This window comes from Ixodes scapularis, unplaced genomic scaffold (assembly GCF_016920785.2).
Source record: "Ixodes scapularis isolate PalLabHiFi unplaced genomic scaffold, ASM1692078v2 PGA_scaffold4__175_contigs__length_147842914, whole genome shotgun sequence".
NCBI classification, from domain to species: domain Eukaryota; kingdom Metazoa; phylum Arthropoda; class Arachnida; order Ixodida; family Ixodidae; genus Ixodes; species Ixodes scapularis.
The window spans coordinates 112,777,794-112,797,485 of NW_024609879.1; the positions used below are offsets into that span (position 1 = coordinate 112,777,794).

The following is a 19,692-nucleotide window of genomic DNA, read 5'->3' on the forward strand; positions in this document are numbered from 1 at the left end:
GCGCCCCCAAACCGCACCATTTTCACGCACTGAACAAGTGGAACGACCATGGAAAGTGTTGGGAAAGACTCGACACAAGCAGCTGTTGCGGCTTCTTGAATTGGTTGCATGGGAGCGGCCTAAAAACTTCCATACTCTACTGCGCTTTCTTCTCGAACAACTTCCCTCTTCTGCCACTTCTACTTCGCTGGTACAGAGTGGCAGTACCGTTGCAACCAGTTTTGAAACTTTTCGACGACACGATTTCCGAAAGCGTTAACGAGCATTCTCGTGCGAAAGCGGTCCCTAAAGGCTGAACCGCATGTAAGCGATTTAGCGAAAGACAAGACGAGCGACAGCGACGAGAGTCAGCAGCGAGTGATGGAGATTTCTCACTGTCGCTCGTCGAGTCGCTCGGTGTTTGGATTTCTAGAAAACGTCTTCATGACCTTGGTCGCTTGCTCACACTACTTCGCTGCGGCTTGCCTCATCGCGCGACTGAACGAGCGACAGCGAAGCGGGTCGACGTCGCCTGTCTCGTCTCTTGTCGAATCTCTTTCATGCGGGTTATACTTAACAGTGGTCCCTAATGGAGGCAACAGCAACGTACGTTTAGAGAGAAGCTGCTGCTGCCGATGATGATAATCATTGTCTAGGAGAAGAGGGTACATATAGCCATCTTGCGGGCACGTATGGCAGGCGTACCGGAGCGCTGTGGGACGCCTGTGAAGGGAATCTCGCAGCGCGACACTGTAACGACTATTCAAAAATTATTCGAAAAATATTCAAAACTTTCGAAAATTATTATTCGATTCGATTAACAAATCGAATAGGGTAATATTCGATTCGTTATTCGAAAGTGACGAATATTCGCAAAATCCTAATCGTTAATGAAAAACGCTGTTCAATATTTCAAGATACTGCCAAATTTTAAAGTAGTTTACACTTCGAAGAGTACTGCTGATAAGTACAATGATGCTTTCTCTTTGGTTACTGAGAAGATCAAGAGAAATTGCTCGATAAAATTGCTAAATCTTTTTATAGTTCACTTTATTTTTAAACTTTCCTAGCGAATGTACGCCAGTCACCAAGAAAACTACTGATGCTTAATGAATAAAACAAACAGAAAATACAAGCTATTAGCATGTTGGAACGATTGTTTCTTTCTTTCTAAATATCGTTGGGATAAACTTCACATCTAATCATTACATATCGCTGAAACAAAACACTGTGTTGTTTATGAGTAAAAACAAAATGCACTTGCAACAAATAATTAAGTAACAATGTTCTGGTATGAGATCTATAGACGACTACAGAGTGCGTGATGTAAAATTATTCTAGTGATCCCGAACGGCAACAAATGACGTCACAAAAAAACAAATTTTTATGTTATCGGATGTCGCGACCCTTGCGGTTGGTTCTGGAAGTCACGGCAAAACGTACGAGCGAAGTGAAGTGCCGCTGTCGTCGCGGAGTTCCCACTCCTGGCTGCTAAAACTTCTGTTGCCTGTCAAGCTCGAGAGGAATTTGCAGGCAGTAGAACAGGCTTCTGCCAAATTCATCACCTCTCGGACAGAATCGCGTACGGCGAAAACATGACAATTCTGAAACACACCACTTTTTAGGACGTTTTGAGCAGACCAGTCGAAGACGCGTTCCATATGCACCGTAGTTGTACCCATTGTACTGCTTCAAACACAGTCCTAGTCATGCCGCTTGTTCCAGGAACGCGCTAATGTAAGATAAAGAAAAGGGCTACCCAAGGACAGATACTATCAATATAGTTGAAATTAAAATTAATGTAAATTTATATATTTCTTGGTTTTATTTAATAAGGTACACCCCTTTTTAAACTCTATACTGATTCTAAAACAACACACGAGGGCCATTTAAACCTCTAGCGTGCATTATAATAACTCTATGATTTGAAGCACTGACATACAGAAAACCAGGCTATTAGAGCACAAAATGGCTGGGTGGTTACATTTGAGGTCAGACAGTGGAGTACATTTAAAATTGTTGTTTATCTTTACTATTGGTTTTGTGTTTCGGCATGTACCAAAATAAAAACAAGGCTTAATATCAGAACTTTGAGAGATTTCGTTTTAAAGTGAATTTCTAAAGCAGCAGGAAATCTGACGGAATTGTGATGATTTTCGTTTGTAACATTTTAGGTTCGCGCTTGAGTAATAATATCATGTTTCTCGATAGTTCACTTTTAATTCTCGCACCTACTTCTAGTGAAAACGAGCACCAATATTTTCTCACGGAGGATTGATGCAATATTGAGAAATTATAGTCTAATACAGTTAGGCAAGGGGTCGTTCTCCAAAAGCACGCCCTGTTGATATAGGAAGATTTCAACGCATTGCAACATATTTTAGACGCCATTAGGTTGTAATAAAAATGCTTGCTGATAGCTTATACGCATATAAACAATTTTCTACTTCCATAAATAATACATTCTTGCTGACTATAATTACAAAATTCTACATTGCATAGCGTTTGCAAAATGAGACTGATATAAGCATGTAGTAATGAAATGTTTCTCCACCTGTATACGTAAAGACAAATCCACCACTGTACTTCTTTTGTACTACTTTTACCTGATCGTTTCCATCTAGAATTACTTGAAACCCCTCACGGGATATAATACAATAGTGTCAGCCACAACGAATGCACTGAAAAAATGTAAAATGCACTGTAAAAATGTATAGTGTCAGCCACAACACATAACAAAATGTTGTGAACCCGCTGTTTGGGGTTTCGAGTAATAAGTCATCGTGTAAATGTCTTTATAAAAGAGAAGTCACCTAATTTTAGGATTCATCAGTGGCATTCATCGGTTGCCGGCCGCCCTCTGGCTCATGACTATAGGGAGAGCAAGTCGTTTGCATCTTGCGCAAGGGTTGCGGTGACGTCAGCACTACGCCCAGTTCTGATTGGCCTTGATTGAAAGGATAGTGGGTAGACTTCAATGCTAGATGCCTCGAGGTCTTCGCACTATTATTTTCAATCAGCCAATAAGAGCTCGACATTCTGACATCACCGCGACCCCTGTGCAAGAACTAGGCGAGCTTACCCTCTGCATTGCACAACACCTCACAACAATCCAAGTTTTCCTTTGTACGATAAACGGCATGTTTAAATATCTGTTGATATCCTTGCGCGTTCATTCTATTTTCATTACAGGTGTTTGTGCGAATATTTTGAGATTTTTATTAAAATAGGGTGGTATGGAAAAGAAAGAAACTATCTGAGGGAACAAACAGTCACCCAGGGCGGACGTCAGGATTATTGCAAAAACCCGCTACTTATTTACCAAAATATTTACATGAAAATTAATTAGCATTAAAATTTGTCAAAATATACACATGTTTCAAATAAATTCATTCATTTAGGAAGATTTGAAGCCGGTTAAAGCGGGGGAGTGCACTGACCTTTCCGCTAGGGCAGCAGGCGGAAGGCTGGGGATGCGAAAACGCAGTAGATCAGATAATAATCCAAGTTTTCGCTTTTCCAGCCTTCCGTTGGCTACAACAATGGTACCTTTAGCATTTTCCCGCGCTTCTCACCTGCTTCAAGTCTTGCTAACAGTAACTTATTTAGGGGGTTTTGACGACGCTCAGCAAGTTCATAATTTAAGCTTTCTTTATTTTTATTAATGAGAACAGTAATAGGTAAATATTACGTAATTATTTGGCTCATTTGTGTGTCTCTTGCAACCTCAATGTCCACCTGTCAGTTTCTTTCTGACTCATTTTTTTTTACCACCCTATTTATAGGGAGTTTTGAAAGTATTAGAAGAAACAGAAGGTATTTTTTGTGGTAAACAAAAGCGCTATGATTATATTTTTGTCTGTTTTCAGTTTGCGACCTACGCTGGTTTTTATTTGTTATTTTTAATTATCATCACCATTGTACGCACAAGTGTATCCCTTTTTTCAGAAACACAAGTCTGAGTGTCCGAAGATCGAAAGGAAGTGTTCCGACTGCGGTGCCAACTTTCTCAATGAAAAAATACAAAATCATCAAGAGGTGGAGTGCCAGAAGCGAGTAGTTCTTTGTGACGCCTGCAAAAGTGCAATGTCTTATGATGAACTCAGCGTAAGTTGTTTTTAAGACGCGGAAAGAGTTGCATTACTTGCTGTCTCTCTTGCGCTGCTGTTTCTTAAAATAATACCCACAGTATCTCTTGAGCCCTGAGTTTTTTAAATTTTTTTTATTTCTCTTTCATTTATGTTTTGACGAAGAAAAGATTCCAATAATACTAAGAAGAAAAGACAAAAAACAAAAACTGGTTCAAAATTGCACCAAAAAAAGAAAAAGCGCCCGATGCTTAGCTTACAATGGCGCTCAGACGAGTGACGTAGTCATGTGTCAGGTTCTTTGTATTTCAACAGTGTGTTGTCTGCCCCTTCTTCAAAGACACGCCACTGAGATAGTGGCCTCGTTCGATTTACCTGCGCCAGCTGCACTTTGAGCAGACCGTCGTATTCAGTTTAAGGGTGCAGCCTATCTCAAAACAAAGGAAGTACATTAACTCGCACTTTTCTGCAGCGGTGCAGGCTGGTACAGGTCAAAAAAGAATAACCCCACTGACAACGTAAGTGAGATGACTACGTGACTCTTTTAAGCGTCAGTGTGAGCAGAGTTTCGGGCGCTCTTTTTAGGCGCGATTTTAAAATCGGGCGAGAGGTCGCGACAACTAATCAGAGTATTGACTCCAGAAGCCATTGCCTGTTAGCAAACTTTTTCAATTGGTGTAGCCTTTAATAGTAATTGCCAACAATAGCGCGATTGCCGTGCGCCCCATTGAAACAACATTGAAAAATATAATCAGCAGATGGTAATTAAGTGGCCGACTTACAGTGAATTGTATTCCGTCAAATAATGTTCGTCGAGCACGAGAAATATGTGCTGATACGGCAAGCATGCGACTCTCACCCCCTTTTCACAGAAAATAGTTTGAAATAAAATTAAGCACTCTGCATATTGTCCAGGTGTGGGACATACATTCATTTTATTTGGAGTATACCTACAGTTCTTAGTTCGTGATGGTGACTTATTCAACATTAATATTTTGCTTCAACCAACATTTGCGCACAGTGGAAGTTGCTGACGGCATTTTTAATCAAAAGCGATCTTTTATATAACCGTATATGTATACCTAGTCTTAAAGACGTTTGAATTTCGGAGAGCACTGTTGATGGGTATAGTTTGATATCTTATCTCGAATAGAACGATAATTGGTCAAAATATATTCGCTGATACTATTTCTATCTTGTAATTTGTTCCCTGTTTTTCGTGCGCATAAAAAATGTATACCAGCCCACTAGCGAAAATACCTATGTTTGAAGAAGACAACCAAAGAAGAAAACATTAAAAACTGAATCGAGCTTGGTTTCATGTCAAACCATCTTGTGATCGATTCTATTACTGCTGAATACATTACATTACTTTACCAAAAAAAATGCCTCGTTGCATACGAGTAAACGAAAAAAAAAAGACTATAAAAATAATTAGACAACAGTTATTGGCTGTAAGTTCCAATGACGAATACAAGGCGCGTGATGATAAACTAAGCTAATAAGGACAAATAGAGTCTAGACGGCTTTGCCATTAATTAGGCGATTTTATATGTATAGTTTCTTACCCTACTCCGGCATGTATGGAAAAATAGTGCATGTTTTATACTTTTATCACAATTTGAAGGATCATGACCAGGAGTGCCTCGAGAAACCAGTGTTCTGCGACGACTGTGAGGGTGAGATACTACGGAAGGAGAGGTTCAAGCATGCCTTCGAGTGTCCAATGCGTCTTGTATACTGCGAGAGCTGTGAAGGAGTGTACGCCTACTCTTTAGAAAAGGTGAGGAATAAAGTCGTGATTGGTTGTACTGCGGTACTTGGAATTCGGAAAGCATCTTGGACTGGTGTGTTTAGGGTCCTATCCCGCCCTGAGATCAAAAGTGCTCCCGAAGAAGTAACCAATGACGTCACAAAAGTCAAATTGTCTTGTTATTGGATGTCGCGATGCTGGCGTTTAGTGCAACAAGTCATGGCAAAAGTACGGGTGAAGGCGAGTGTCGCTGGCGTCGTAGAGTTTCAACTCCTGGCTGCTGAAGCTTCCTTGCCACTGTCAAGGTGGAAAGCGACCGGCAGTAGAACAGACGTCTGCCCCATTCACAACCGATTCACAACCGCTGTTGTGACACCGCGAGGATCGCGCCCGGCGACAATATGACACTTCTGTGACGTCATCAGGGGGAACTGGAGGGACCACCTCTTAGGACGCGGAAAACACTCCAGTCGGAGACGCGTTCCATGTACCGCATAGTTGTGCGCAGTAGGTTTTCGTACACATTGTCATAGTCACGTGGTTTGTACCGCAAACGGACTAATGAAAAATACAAAAAGGTCTACAAATTAGATGATAATTATCTATAGACCTTTCCATCGCTCATCACAAGGGCGAAAAATGCTGAATCAGTGAGCTGTGGACGCACGCTCAGCGTCCGATGTACCACACACCAGACCAACAGCGCATTCTCAGAAGGCGTTCCACAGCCCAGCAGACAAAGATGGTGTTGTAAGTTTGAACTCTGACTCGGAGCTCGGGGGGGCAAGAAACAGTAAAACCGACAACGAGATGGCGATAAATCTCACGTGGTACGGCACAGCGTAAGAGCGTAAACAGACAGGGCGAAAAAATAAGTACACACAAAGAAGAAAGACGAGCACGAGGAAAGCACGTGGATGCTCGGGTAATCTCGTCTGGCACCTGACGGACTGAGCTTTGCCCGCGGCCTCACGTCATGTTTACACCAGCTCGGGCGAACTTGAGCAAGGCAAGATGCCTGCCGCCGTCATCGACCATCTCGGGGAGTGAAAAGTGGACCGGGAAAGAAGCAGAATCTGAAACGTCGGTCGTAGGAGGAGGAGAAGAAAAATGATCACCGGACGACGGGCTCTCAGGGAAGATCGAAAGAGGAACGCAACGAAAGACGCCATGCAAAGGAACTCTTCTCTGTTTAACGGAGCTTGAGTTGTAGATTTAGACTAATAAACAGTTCGTATTGGGTTAAACCTTGCGGTTGTTATTGACAACAGATGGCAGCGCGCAGAAGTTTATTTTTTTGCAAAGGTCTATACTTGAAATAGATCTTAATGTGTGTTTATATATTTTGATATTATTTATTAACGTACACCTTTGTTTAAACTTTTACCGATTCTAAAGTGAAGGCGATATCAGTGGGGTTTATTAATTGTGTGGTCGCTAATACTAGACACGACAATTTCTACAATGTGTCAAAAAGAAGAGTGAGATCACGGTAGGAAATACAGACAAAAATCTGTCATAACACAACATGGTTGGGTGGTTTCATTTGAGTTCAGGAAGTGGTACTTATTGTAATTTTTGGCTCTCTTTAAATGTTTTTTATGTTGCGGCTTAAGTTATACAAAAGACAACGCTTTACATTTCAAAGCTAAAATATATATTTAGTAAAAAAAAAAATCAGCTGAAGCGTGAAGGATGGTGGAATATTTAATTGTCGTCCCTAACTTGCTACATTCGCGCTTGAGTCTAAAATATTAAGCACAGGAAATTCATACACCTTAAAAAAATATTTTCGTTTCCCCATTTGTTGTTGTAGTAAAGCCGAGCAACCAATCTTTTCTTACAGCCTAGTCAATGATGACGTAATGCAATGACACATTATAGTCTAGAATCAATTTTAGCGAGTGATTGCTCTCAAAAAAAAAAAACTGTTGGCAAAAGAAGCTTTTAATGTAGAAGCGTCATTCGTTGTAATATATTTTATGTTATTAGAATCGAATGATAAAGCTTACTAATAAATTACACACTTCTAAATAAGTAAAACGATATGAAAATAATAACTGCTAGCTCGAAATATTTATAATTTCTATTGTGTATAGCGTTTTCAAATGATACAACTATTTATTTAAGAATGCAATGTTCGTCCGTCTTTATTAATATCATAAAGGTAGCAGCAATGTAGCTCTGCTTGAAAGCAACAAAGAAGTAAATAAAACGAAACTATTTAGTTCAACAACAAGTCGGTGCCTTGACCGCCGTATTTTAAAGTTAAGTTCGTACACAAGAAATTAAGATGAACTGGTAGCGCTAGAAGCTCTTCGTTTTGTTTTAGAGACAAGGTGACATTGATGATTGTAGTTGATGCTTTATATTCTTCTTGATAACCTGATCTATATATTTAATTACAGGAGCACAGGGAGCAGTGTGAAAAAAATAAACTTGCTTGCGAGTACTGCGAATTGGAACTGGAAGGCGATGATGAAGTGAGTATGGGTTCTAAATGTCAAAGCGGACAATTGGCTTGATTCTTAGTGTACGATGTTAAAAGAAAGTGTCTATTCTTCCGGCATTAAAGATAATAATTGTTCCCAAATTCTACCTGCAGTCGCTTCCAGTTGGCAGAGGCCATTTCATAAATCAACGTTTCGATCGTGGACAGATCGTTTAAACGACGAGCACTGTTTCATCAATAGATCGTTTCACCGACAGCTCGGATTAGCGTTTTTTCTGTAATGAGCCGCCCCGGACTGTCGTTGCCAAGCGGCGTTAACGGGTGGGCCGAGTAGGTTATCACGCGCTCCAGTGACGCGCGACCAAATGTCCCTGCAGAGTGGAATTCGAGTAACGTGTGTCATTGAAACGTGTCCATGAGACCTGTGTCCGCAAAACGTTGTCCACGAAACATGTTTCCACGAAATGAAGGGACAATAAGAAACTTGGTAGTCTAACGGCAGTCGTTGCGTAGTTTCTCACAGCCAATGGGAGGTGACAGCCGGGAGAATTTCGCGGATTCTGCCGTCTGTCGGGAGAACAGACATGGCCATGTTTAGGTTGTTTGGGCGGCATAGAGTACTTTATTTTTTTTTTTTTTGCGCAAATCAGAGTTCATTGCTTATCTAGTACTGGCACCAGAAACATTTATCTGTGCAACCTTGAAACTTTATTTTTGGCGTATCAAAGGATTTAGTAGGTGCAGCTTCCATCCGGAAAATGATCTTTTCTCTCCTCCACAATCGTGACATAGGCTGCGGTAATTTACTTTTTCACGGAAGTTAAAGGTTATTATTTTGTTGTGTTAATATTATTATGAATAATAATAGTCATAGTCATAGCCATAGTCATAGCCATAGTCATAGTCATTTGTATTGAAGAACATTCATGAAGCTACACAAGAGTGCGGGGGCAATAAAGCCATTAAAGGCATGTGTGACGCCGCCCAACTAAACGCTATGAAGATAATTGTACTAGAATCTACGACAACAAAAACAGTAACTGCCGTACAAAGAAATCCGTAAAAGCAAGGTTAAAAACAGTTTGAAAAACAAAACAACAACGCAACACGCCAAGCATAGCACGTAGTTGACACATGCTAGGTATAAAAATCATTAGGAAGCATAACCGTTAGAAAAGATATTATCATTTCCTTCAGCTCTCTCAGCCAGTTACCTGCAGAATTTTAGAACGCAAATTTTTAATGACATCTGGTACATAATATTCGCGTGTGGGCCTGCCGTTCTATATTCGGACAAAGTAAATTTTTAAAGTATATTGAAAACGAAGCGAACGAACTGACGAGTTTTTGGATTTTAAATCACTTACAAAAAGTGGCGTAGGACAACGGTTTGATTAAATAGTGCTCAGCGGACGTGGCAATATTAAATCTTTAAACAAGACAGAACCGTCAGAAATTTGCAGGCCATAGAAATCACTTTTCAGTATATATTTTTTTTTAAATACAATCCATCTCGACATGCCAGTAGCCGGAACATTGTCCAAACACCGTAACCTTGTATGTTAATACACGATATGCAAGCGCATGAATGATTAACTTACGTACTGAAAAGGCATAAGTGGTCTGTAATTACAGGCAACAGGCACTCCTCAGTTTTGCACTAAGAGATATCAGTTGGATACTCCAGGTTAAACTACAGTCAAAAACAATGTCAAGGTATTTTAAACTTTCAAGATATCCAAAAGCAAGACATTTGCGAGATACGCATTTTGAGTGATCTAAGATGAGGAAGAAATTTAGTCGCACGTATTTAAGAGGAAAAATATTTTTATCTTATTTGCATAGATGGCGATAAGATTTTGTTGAAACCATTTCATGACCGTAGTCGCAGTGCATTGCATTGATCGGGCAGCATCTTCGTAATTAATATGACGCGTGACAATGACAGTATCGTCTGCATATTAATAGAGTTCTGCTTCAGAAACAAATATATCAATATCATTAACCAACAAATTAAACCGATGTGGAGGTACAATTGCTCTCAGGATTTTTCGTGGACTTCGCGACTCTGCTGCAATAACACGTTGTGAGCGATTTTGTAAGGTAGCTTGAAATAAATAAAGAAACAGACCACAAAACTCAAAACAATATAACTTCTTTAGTAGGAGTGAATGGCTAATGGAATCAAGTGCTTTCGATACATCTAAAAGATAGCGCAGCTAACAAATTGCTCTCGAAAGCGGAAAGTAGCAAATCTGCAAAGTACTCGAGGAATGGGTGTGTTCCCCTCCCCTGAACAAAACCACGCAGTCTGGTTGAAATGACATTAGAAACACCCAGAAATGACGAAATATCATGGAACTTACGTTTTTTAGAGAATTTAAGCAATAATCGGTAACACAGAAAGCGGGCGGCAGTCTTTAATCTGATTTGCTGCTCCACCTTTGAACAAGGGCCTTACAATGGCGGTTTTTAGTTCTTACGGAATATCACAACTCATAATAAAAGCATTAAGCATATAGCCTTGTAATAACAATATCAATAACAATAACAACAATAACAGTAACAATAACAATGAATAATTAGTAATACACGATGTGATGCAGCGTCGAGCTAGATTCGATCGCATCGCCGCCGTTTTGCGTGCCACAGCAACTCCAGTATCACAACTTCGGGAGCGAGACATAAAAGAACGGATAAGATGAAACTCACGCCATGCCGCGAATTCCTCGTGAACGGCCCTATCCAGGAGGTGCTCCAAAGTAAAAAAAAGAAAAAGAAGAAAAAACTAGAAAAGAAAAATATTGTATTGCTCGGCGGAAACACTCAGAGCCTGAATAGCTTGCTCGTTTAGCAATCTATCCACACTTTTCCTATAGCTATTTCTCCTATAGAAGAAGAGGGCGTCGTTGGCGTCTGCTTGTTTATGTGTTGTGACTCCACGGGAGTAACGGGACATCTACTGAGTAAGACGTGAGGCTGGCACTCGAGTAACTTGCACCTAAACAAGACAATGCCAGGCTTGTACTCGCGTTGTTAAATGCCAAGGCATTTAAAAACGGGAGTGGCAGCTCCTCGCGTCTTGCAAATCATTGCAATATTATAAAGGGTTCCCCCCGAAATTGTTTCGTATTCTTCCTACTATAGATATCTACCATATGTTAAAGAGCTGACCTAGTTCTTTGCGCCCGTTTTGGCGGAATGTGCGATACAAAAAACGTACAATATGGACCATTTGGAAATAATAGCGAATATACGAAAAGCTTCGGACAAGAAAAAAAAACGTGTTTTTAGTTAAAAAATCAACTACGCATCGTCAAACGCTTAGTTCCCGTCCAAATGTAGCTTGAGCGGCCGGAACCAGCCGCACAAGTTAAAAAAAGTTTAATATTTTTGGAAATTTACAACGGTAAAATGGTGGCCGAAAACGCCTGTGTATGCATGGAAGTATCCCAGAAAATGGGGGCGCTGCCGAGCACAATGAGCTTAAACAGAAAATTGTAAATATATGGTTGTGCTACTAAAAAAAAATACTTGGACAGGAAGGTATACACGACGTTTCGGGTGGACATCCTTCTTCAATAAGGGCGTCCGCCCGAAACGTCGTGTATACCTTCCTGTCCACGTATTTTTTTTTAGTAGCACAACCATATATTTACAATTTCGCGAATACATGGAGCTGAATGGCGCAAACTATGGAGAATAAGCACCATTTTCCATTGAAAGTTTCAGAAAGTCACTTAGCTTTTGAATAAGGTAATGGTTAGGTACGGACCGCTAGCCCTACATTCTATTTGGCCAGACAGTGGGCGTTCGGCGATTGATTTTTGCAGTGAAAAAATCCCCGGCACTCTGTTTTGTGGCACGCTGTAGATAAGATGTCGCCTGTTAAGCCTGCTCATAGCTAAGCCTCGTTAATTATGATCTCGCAGAAAAACGCGCACCTTGTAACCTGCGAAGATGCTTTGATAGGATGTGCTTTTAAAGAGTTTGGATGCAACGAGAAAGTGAGTATATTGTGTTTCGCAACTTAAACGTATGTTATAGTGCAAATACTTTAGCTGGATTAAGTAAGACATGTATATACATATATAAAATATTTCTTGTCATTCATTTCCAACAAGTATATTTCTTTTTTAGTCATTCATTTTGTCTTTAGTTTATACGTCTGAAGATAAGCTCTTGTACTTTCCCTAAACCCCGTCAAATATCTGAAAATAATTTAGACTAATATACCCTGCTATGGAGAAAACATGCGGCTAGATATGGTGTTTTTCGGTTGTCGGCACACCAAAAATGCTTGTAGTTAACGAAGCATATAGCATAGATCAGTTATCGGATCAAATGGGGCAACCCTTAGCGAAAACTAAGACGTTTGAAATATACCACATTCTAATTTGAGTGTATACGAGTGCAGTTCATAGTTGTAATACACAATAAATGTGCCGAACATATACACTTCGTTTTTTTTTACTTAGTACTAAAACATATTTCTGAAAATCTTTTAAAAATACCTTTATTTTCATTTGGAGTTCCCTGCATGCGTTTTGATATATGTAAATACTAAATTAGTAGGCCCCGAATACCTTTCACATACATTTTTTTAAATATGTATTTATTTCATGCAAAATATACTACAACCCTAATAAAAATGCAGCGATGAAAAATATGTGCAGGATACTCTTAAAATACCTGGAAATCGTAAATACTGTTGTGTTATGCTCCAAGTATCTTTTAAGTGCAATACTTTGGTAGTCTGATTTAAACTACCAAAGTATTAAAAAGCTCGCCTATCAGAAGTTCACTTCAAGCATATTTGGAGTACACTGAAGCGCCTAAACACAACATTTGATTAGTTTGTCAATTGAGTTGTGTGGCATCGTACTCATAAATCAGCGCAGTTTGTTATTGTTTCCTTTTTTCTATCAAGAACAGACCTGATGAGTTTCTTGCGCACCAATCACAAACGGGGTTCGGGAACTACAACCGCAACACTTTCTGATGCTGGAAAGCTTCAGCAAGTGCTGGGAGCAGATATGTTTGGCGTCTAACTGTGTTAGCACAATGTTAGTTCACTGAATGAGTATACTCCATTGTACGTGATGTGAGTAGTGACTTTAATATAGTGACGTTAATGACCATATTAATAAAGCGCCTATCAATAATAAAGGACAAGCATCTTATGGCTTGCAAATAAATTCAACTTGAACTTGAACTTTATTGTTTCTCTCCAGGAGAGAGGGGGAGGGAGAAAAGAAAGCAGACCGTTGTCACTTGACGGAGTTTCTTCTAAACTCACGCAAGTTTTGAACACTCTGTCTAGGGAAACCAAGCGACTTTTTTAAGCTGGGTGTGTATGAAAAAATGGAATGGTAGTTCTCCGGAAAAGTTTTCAATTACAAAGTTTATTTTCGTATTCATTGCGATTTTTATATTGCTAATGCGTAACCCCTAGATATTGCTCATATTACAAGCTATATTCAACAACCGTTTTAAGGCCCCAAGGAAAGAGATGCAGGAGCATGAGAAGCACCCACACAATGCACTTCTTAATCAAGTGATCCTTGTGAGTATACGTCTTTTTTTGTTTTTTTACAGTGAAGCTCTTTACGGTTAGGCTCCCGTGGATCTTTCGTGTGCGTCAACAAAAACTCTTAGGGCTCGTACCGGCCTCTCTTTGTCGTCGTTCCAAACTCTTGCGTGCCTAGTTTCCTTCCCTTCCGCCTGGTGGCGGTCCCGTCGCGCGTGTCTATTTTCCTCCGGCTTCTCGGGGCGGCGATAGTCCTCGACATTTGTGTGCGTACATTTCGTCACAATGACCACCGATCAAGACAACAAATGTGTTCGTACCTTTGTTCAAAATACTGTGCCACGTCTGTGTCGTGTGCTAAACAGCACCTCTGGTCATCAATCTTCACAAAGTCGAATGGCTCATGATTTTTTTTTGTTGTGTTCCTTGTATGGGTGGTTAGTGGTGTATTTAGCGCACTCGCATACGGGGGGCGTTCCGCGAGCCGTTGGCCCAATTGCACCCACGAAAAGTGCGCATGGCACTGAGAGCCTTTTTTCACGTTGGTGTTTGCCAAGAGGTATATAGAGAAAGAATCTAAGAACGTCTGGTATATTTAAATTCTTCATAACATTCCAGTAATAAACTACTTAAATACTAAATTCCACGTAATGGTTTCATTTATAATGTTTTCTTGCATCACCGAAAACCACGAAATCAGCGGGCTTTACTCAGTTTGAACGCATTTCTGGGTTTCGGTTTTCTGTCGGAGTGCATGTTCACGCCTGAGGTTCTGCTACCCGTGACACAAGCGCGCAACTATCGTATCGTTTATCTCTCTTGTAGAGAGAGAAGTGTGGTGCGAGTCGGCGAACTAAAACGCTGTGCTGTTCGAATGACAAGAGAAGAATACGCTTTAATCCTTGGACTCACCTGCACGATTCGAAGTATGCGTTTCGGGACAGGTTATACTTCGTTTCAGCTTCGGTCCGAGCGCGGCCGATGTTATGAGCCGAAAGGCCAATCAAACAGCGAAACAGGCACAACGTCATGCGTGCTCTCTGCAGTTGATAGGACCAGCCGGTATTCGCCGTCTCTCTGTGCGTGCTCCTCCGCCGACTAGTCTCATCAAGTGCAGAGAGCACGCCATGATACTGCGCTTTTTGCGATGTTTGATTGGCCCTTTGGCTCATAACATCGGCCGCGCTCGGACCGAAGCTGAAACGAAGTATAGTCGCGCGCTTTGGCAAGGCGGACCAAGACCACTGTCCAAAAAATATCCTAATGAAAATAATTTAAAAAACGAACATTTAAACGCTTCCAAACTGAGTATTTTTCTGAACGCTGTAAAATACTTTCCATAGCATGTGGTCCTGGAGCGAATATGCGGCGATGAACCGACAAACTTCGCCTGGCGGAGCGTTCGCTTAGCGCGCGACGCGACGGACACTATTTCGAACATATGTGCGAGCGAACACGGCCGGGCGGAATTCGTGTCTTTGTTCGCTCTATAGGGATCAGCCGTTAGTTGTTTCTGATGGTGGCCACAAAGTTTGTAATTCAATAAATACCTTTAAATTTACTCATAAAAGATTTATTACTTCAAGGTACTGACAACTTTACTACACAGAACGTTATTCATTTTCCTGAAAGGCAATTTGGTAGACGCCAATACGACATAAACCTTTCTTTCTGTTCGGTGTGTACTTTTCGCAGCAGTAGCGATTGGTCCCGCTTTTCGAGAATTAGCCTTTGTATAGTATTTCTCCTTCTCTTGGTGACAACTTTCGTCTTTCCCCAGTCTGGGGTTGCCTCAAAATGTTGAGTATACACCAGCTCACCTGAGCCCTTACGTTCTGTTCTGAGAGTATAAGTGCATGACACTGATGATTTACATTTGCCAATTTGTTTGAAGGGGCTGCAAGAAAGAATCGAGAACCTGGAACGGCCGCTCACCGTCCTCGTAGAAAAACTTCGTAATTCGCATTCGGTGGGAACCAGTCAATGATCGCCAACCGAAAGAAACTGCACTGTGCATTGTTGTGTAAGGAAAATTGTCGATAAAAAGGGTGTTGTAAAGTTCTTGAAATATCTAGCGGTGGTTCGATTTTTTTAGAGGCACCACAATTGTTTTTTTTTTCTTGCAGCAAAACTTTTGACAAAATAAAGTTGTGAAGAGTTTTTGGTGCTTCGATCTGTCTTTTGATGCGCTCGTGTGAAAGTAGTAGCTGTGTGCTGACCCCGGTCCAACCCCGGTCCACGCGGGAAGCACATGCCGTTGACTTTTTGGCACCAGCTAGCACGGACCCCGGCCAAAGGTATGAAATACGACGGGAGAGGACGCAAAGAACCACCACGACCACTCCTGCACTGCAGGCTGGACGGCCTGGCTAGTGGTCGGAGCGGACGCTAATTTCGTCGGCACATAAGTTGGCGATGTAATATTAAGTTTGATCAGGTAAATAGAAACTAAATTAATTTTTAAAGCACAAAACGACAGATGCTGTATTCTAGACCGAGCTTGTCCAAACATTCGGGCTAAAAGGACAAGTCAAATAAAGATCCTGTGTTGCATTCTAAAAAAAAAAAAAAAAAAAAAAAAAGTGAAAAGAAAAGAAAACAATTCCTAGATAAGCATTAAATGCGGATATTTAGATTACGGTAAAAATTAAAAATATTCTTGGGTGGATGAATACATCCATTTTATATAAAATGCGATATTTAAGTAATGATAACAATACACAATTCTATTAACCCTTTTCATTAGCGGAATCGAGGAGCCTGCCAACTTTGGCATGTTCGGACGGTGCAAAAAGCAACGAGAACGGTAGAACTGATTACGACAATGTGCTATAGTTTTTACGCGAGACTCTAAGTATGGTATACAAGAGACCGTAAAGGAATTTTAAAGTTTCACAGGTATTAAACAGGGGACTAAAGACTCGATGGTGATGACAATTTGAATAAATATTTTGGTCTAGAGGACCCGCTTCACGTTGCAGTTCCCTCGTTCTTTCTAGTTTATTTTTTTTTGTGTGTGTTTTGTGCTCGTGGGAAAACCGTTTGATTTCGCGCTTTTCTTGTGCGTTTTTTTTTGTTTTTTTTTTTGTTTTTTTTTTGTTTTGGGCGCGAGTTTTTGGTTGGAAGCGGGCCGTGAGCCGGGCGTCACTGCAAGAACCGCAGTGAGTCATGGGTCGGTCAAAATGCCTCTGAAGGCCGGATTTGATCCACGGGCCGGGGTTTGAAGACCCCTGATCTAGAAACAAAAAAAAAAAGCGTACACGTCTGTACGAATTTAGCATTTAATAGTTGCCGATTAGTACTGTACAACAGTGTGTTGCCAAGTTTTATTTTTATGATACAATAAACAAATGAATTATTACTGACTCTTTTATACTGGTGGATACTGTACATTTGATTACGAAAATCTCTTGCGAAGCGTGACGGCAATACAAAGAATGCAACGATGAAAACTCGGAGTGGCCATCAGTGTTATCAGGTAAGCAGTGAAATGTAATAGGAGAATTTTAACTGGAATTCAATGATACATTTTTTGAAGCATTGAAATGAAAAATTAGATACCATTACAAATCTCTGTAACACGAACTTAGACCGCAGCTCTTGAGGAGGAGGAGGGGAGGGTATGCACCTTCTACTCGCCTCCTCCCACTCCCCTCCTTTTCTTCTCCTTTCGTCCTCCTCTTTCCATCCTCACCTCCCCTCCTTTCCTTTTTTCCCCTATTATTCCTCCTCCTTCTTCTACTTACATCATCCTCTTCCTCTTTTCCTCCTCCTCCATACCTTCCCCTACTACTCCGCACCCTCCCTCATCCTCCTTCGTACCTTCTCATCCTCCTCCATATCCTCCTATCTTCCTCCATATCTCCCCTCCACCCACAGTTTCCCCGCTAAATTTAGCTAAAATATTGACACCATGTAACTTCAACATCACTTCAATTCTCTGCTAAATTTAGCGGAGAGGTCACGTGACGTCAATATTCAAGCTACATCCAGCGGAGAAACTGAATTTGTCCGTAGGTGACATGACACCAAATCATGTGACGTCAATTCCCCGCTAAGTTTAGCGGAAAACTGATTTGGTGTTGTGGTCACGTGACGTCAAGTTTCTCGCTAAATTTATCGGCAACTGAATTGCTGTTGAGGTGACGTGACGTTAATTTTCCCGCGAAATCTAGCGGAGAAACGGAATTCGACGATAGGTGACGTGACACCATGACGTGTGATGTCTTTTTTCCGCTAAATTTAGCGGGTAATTGCATTGGTGTTGAGGTCACATGACGTCAATTTTCCCACTATATTTAGCGTGGTTACTCCGACGGCGACGCTGACGCCGCTCAACCCGGAAACGGGCGCCTAAGAGCTGCGCTCTAAAATGCTGGCGAAGCAAAGGTGGTCATATGTGAATTTGTTCAGTTATTGCCGAGGTGCTGTTTCTATAAAACCCGAATAAGAAAAAAAAATGAAAGGGGTTTACAAATTTCAGTAACGCGTAATTAGAGCGCAGCTCTTGAGGAGGAGGAGGGGAGGCTACGGAGGGGAGGGTATGCGCCTCCTCCCCCGTACAATTGAGATTGAGGTCACGTGACGACAGTTTTTTCGCTAAATCTAGCGGAGAAACTGAATTTGTTCATTGTTGACGTGACACGAAATCATGTGACGTCGTTTTCCTTGCTAAATTTAGCGGGGAAACTGAATCGGTGTTGAGGTCATGTGGCGTTAATTTTTCCGCTAAATCTAGCGGAGAAACTGAATTTGCTCATGGGTGACGTGACGCTAAGACATGTGACTTCATTATACCCGCTAAATTTAGCGGGAAATGGACGTCATGTGACCTCAACACCAATTCAATTTCCCGCTAAATTTAGCGGGGCGGCTACGCCAACGCCGACGTCGACGTCGCGAAACCCGGAAACCGGCGCCTAAGTGCTGTGCTCTAAAACCCCTTTGTGAGTAATTTTATTTGAGAAAGTTGTTAACGCCAAGATGACGCTCCTAACGCGCATGATAACGATTGACCAATGATCATTGATTGACATGTTCAATAATCTCGGTATTCAGGCGGTTTATATTTCTTACAGACATTCCCCGCGGAAAGGGACCCCCTAGACTACCCCATCACGAGCGCAGATATCTAAAGATTGCGCTATTCCATGGGTGACAAACTATGACGTATAGTATATCACTCTGTTTACAAACAAGCCCGCGCTTGCCCAGAAACCAGATTCCCGTGAGGTGAAGCTTCTGCGCATGCGCCGTGGCGACAACAGCGCCACCACAGAGGCGTGACGTCAGAGCCGCGTGTTGGTCTATAAAGTCGTAGAAAGTCAGATAAGAAATTACGAGCTTTAGTTTGACGTTGGTGTTTGAGAGGTCTATCCGCGGTAATGTCCACGCCATCGAATCGAAGCCTCATAAAAAAAAAAGAAAAAAAAAAAGAACAGTGATATCTCATTAATGTGGGCACGTCCGGTCACCCCCCAAAAGCACCCACAATGCGAGTTTTCCACAATAACGAGACAAAAGTGCATGTATTTACCTAGTTTGACCCCGAAAATTCTGTCTTTATATCGGGATGTCCGTATTAACTCGATTCGTAATTAGGAGGCATGACCTAGTTCCAGGGAAACCGTACATCTTCAATAATCCTTAATGCCATTGCACAATGAGCCACGAAACAAACCAAAAAAGAAACAAATGCGACAAAATAATTTACACACTCAAGGGTGGCTTGAACCTCGCAAGGTTACCTAAACTCTTAAAGCTAAAAAAGCGTTCGGCGATTGTTCATTTTGCGTGAAGCCTCAGGGTGACAATATTGGGTCTGGCATACATAGTCTACTTTGATTGGTGCTGTTATGAGTGGCCCCCGGGACCATTTTCCTAATGTCTG

General features: G+C 41.3%; 1 protein-coding gene across 1 annotated transcript in view; it reads left to right on the forward strand.

The window, feature by feature from the left end:
* The window catches only part of LOC120837677 (TNF receptor-associated factor 6-B-like), a 64,208-nt gene that overhangs the window by 5,506 nt on the left and 39,010 nt on the right, over nucleotides 1–19,692 (forward strand). Inside the window, exons 4-8 of the mRNA XM_042293672.1 lie at nucleotides 3,928–4,086; nucleotides 5,695–5,850; nucleotides 8,229–8,303; nucleotides 12,205–12,279; nucleotides 13,770–13,838. Coding sequence (XP_042149606.1) covers nucleotides 3,928–4,086; nucleotides 5,695–5,850; nucleotides 8,229–8,303; nucleotides 12,205–12,279; nucleotides 13,770–13,838 — 534 coding nt within the window. The remainder of the gene's footprint in view (nucleotides 1–3,927; nucleotides 4,087–5,694; nucleotides 5,851–8,228; nucleotides 8,304–12,204; nucleotides 12,280–13,769; nucleotides 13,839–19,692) is intronic.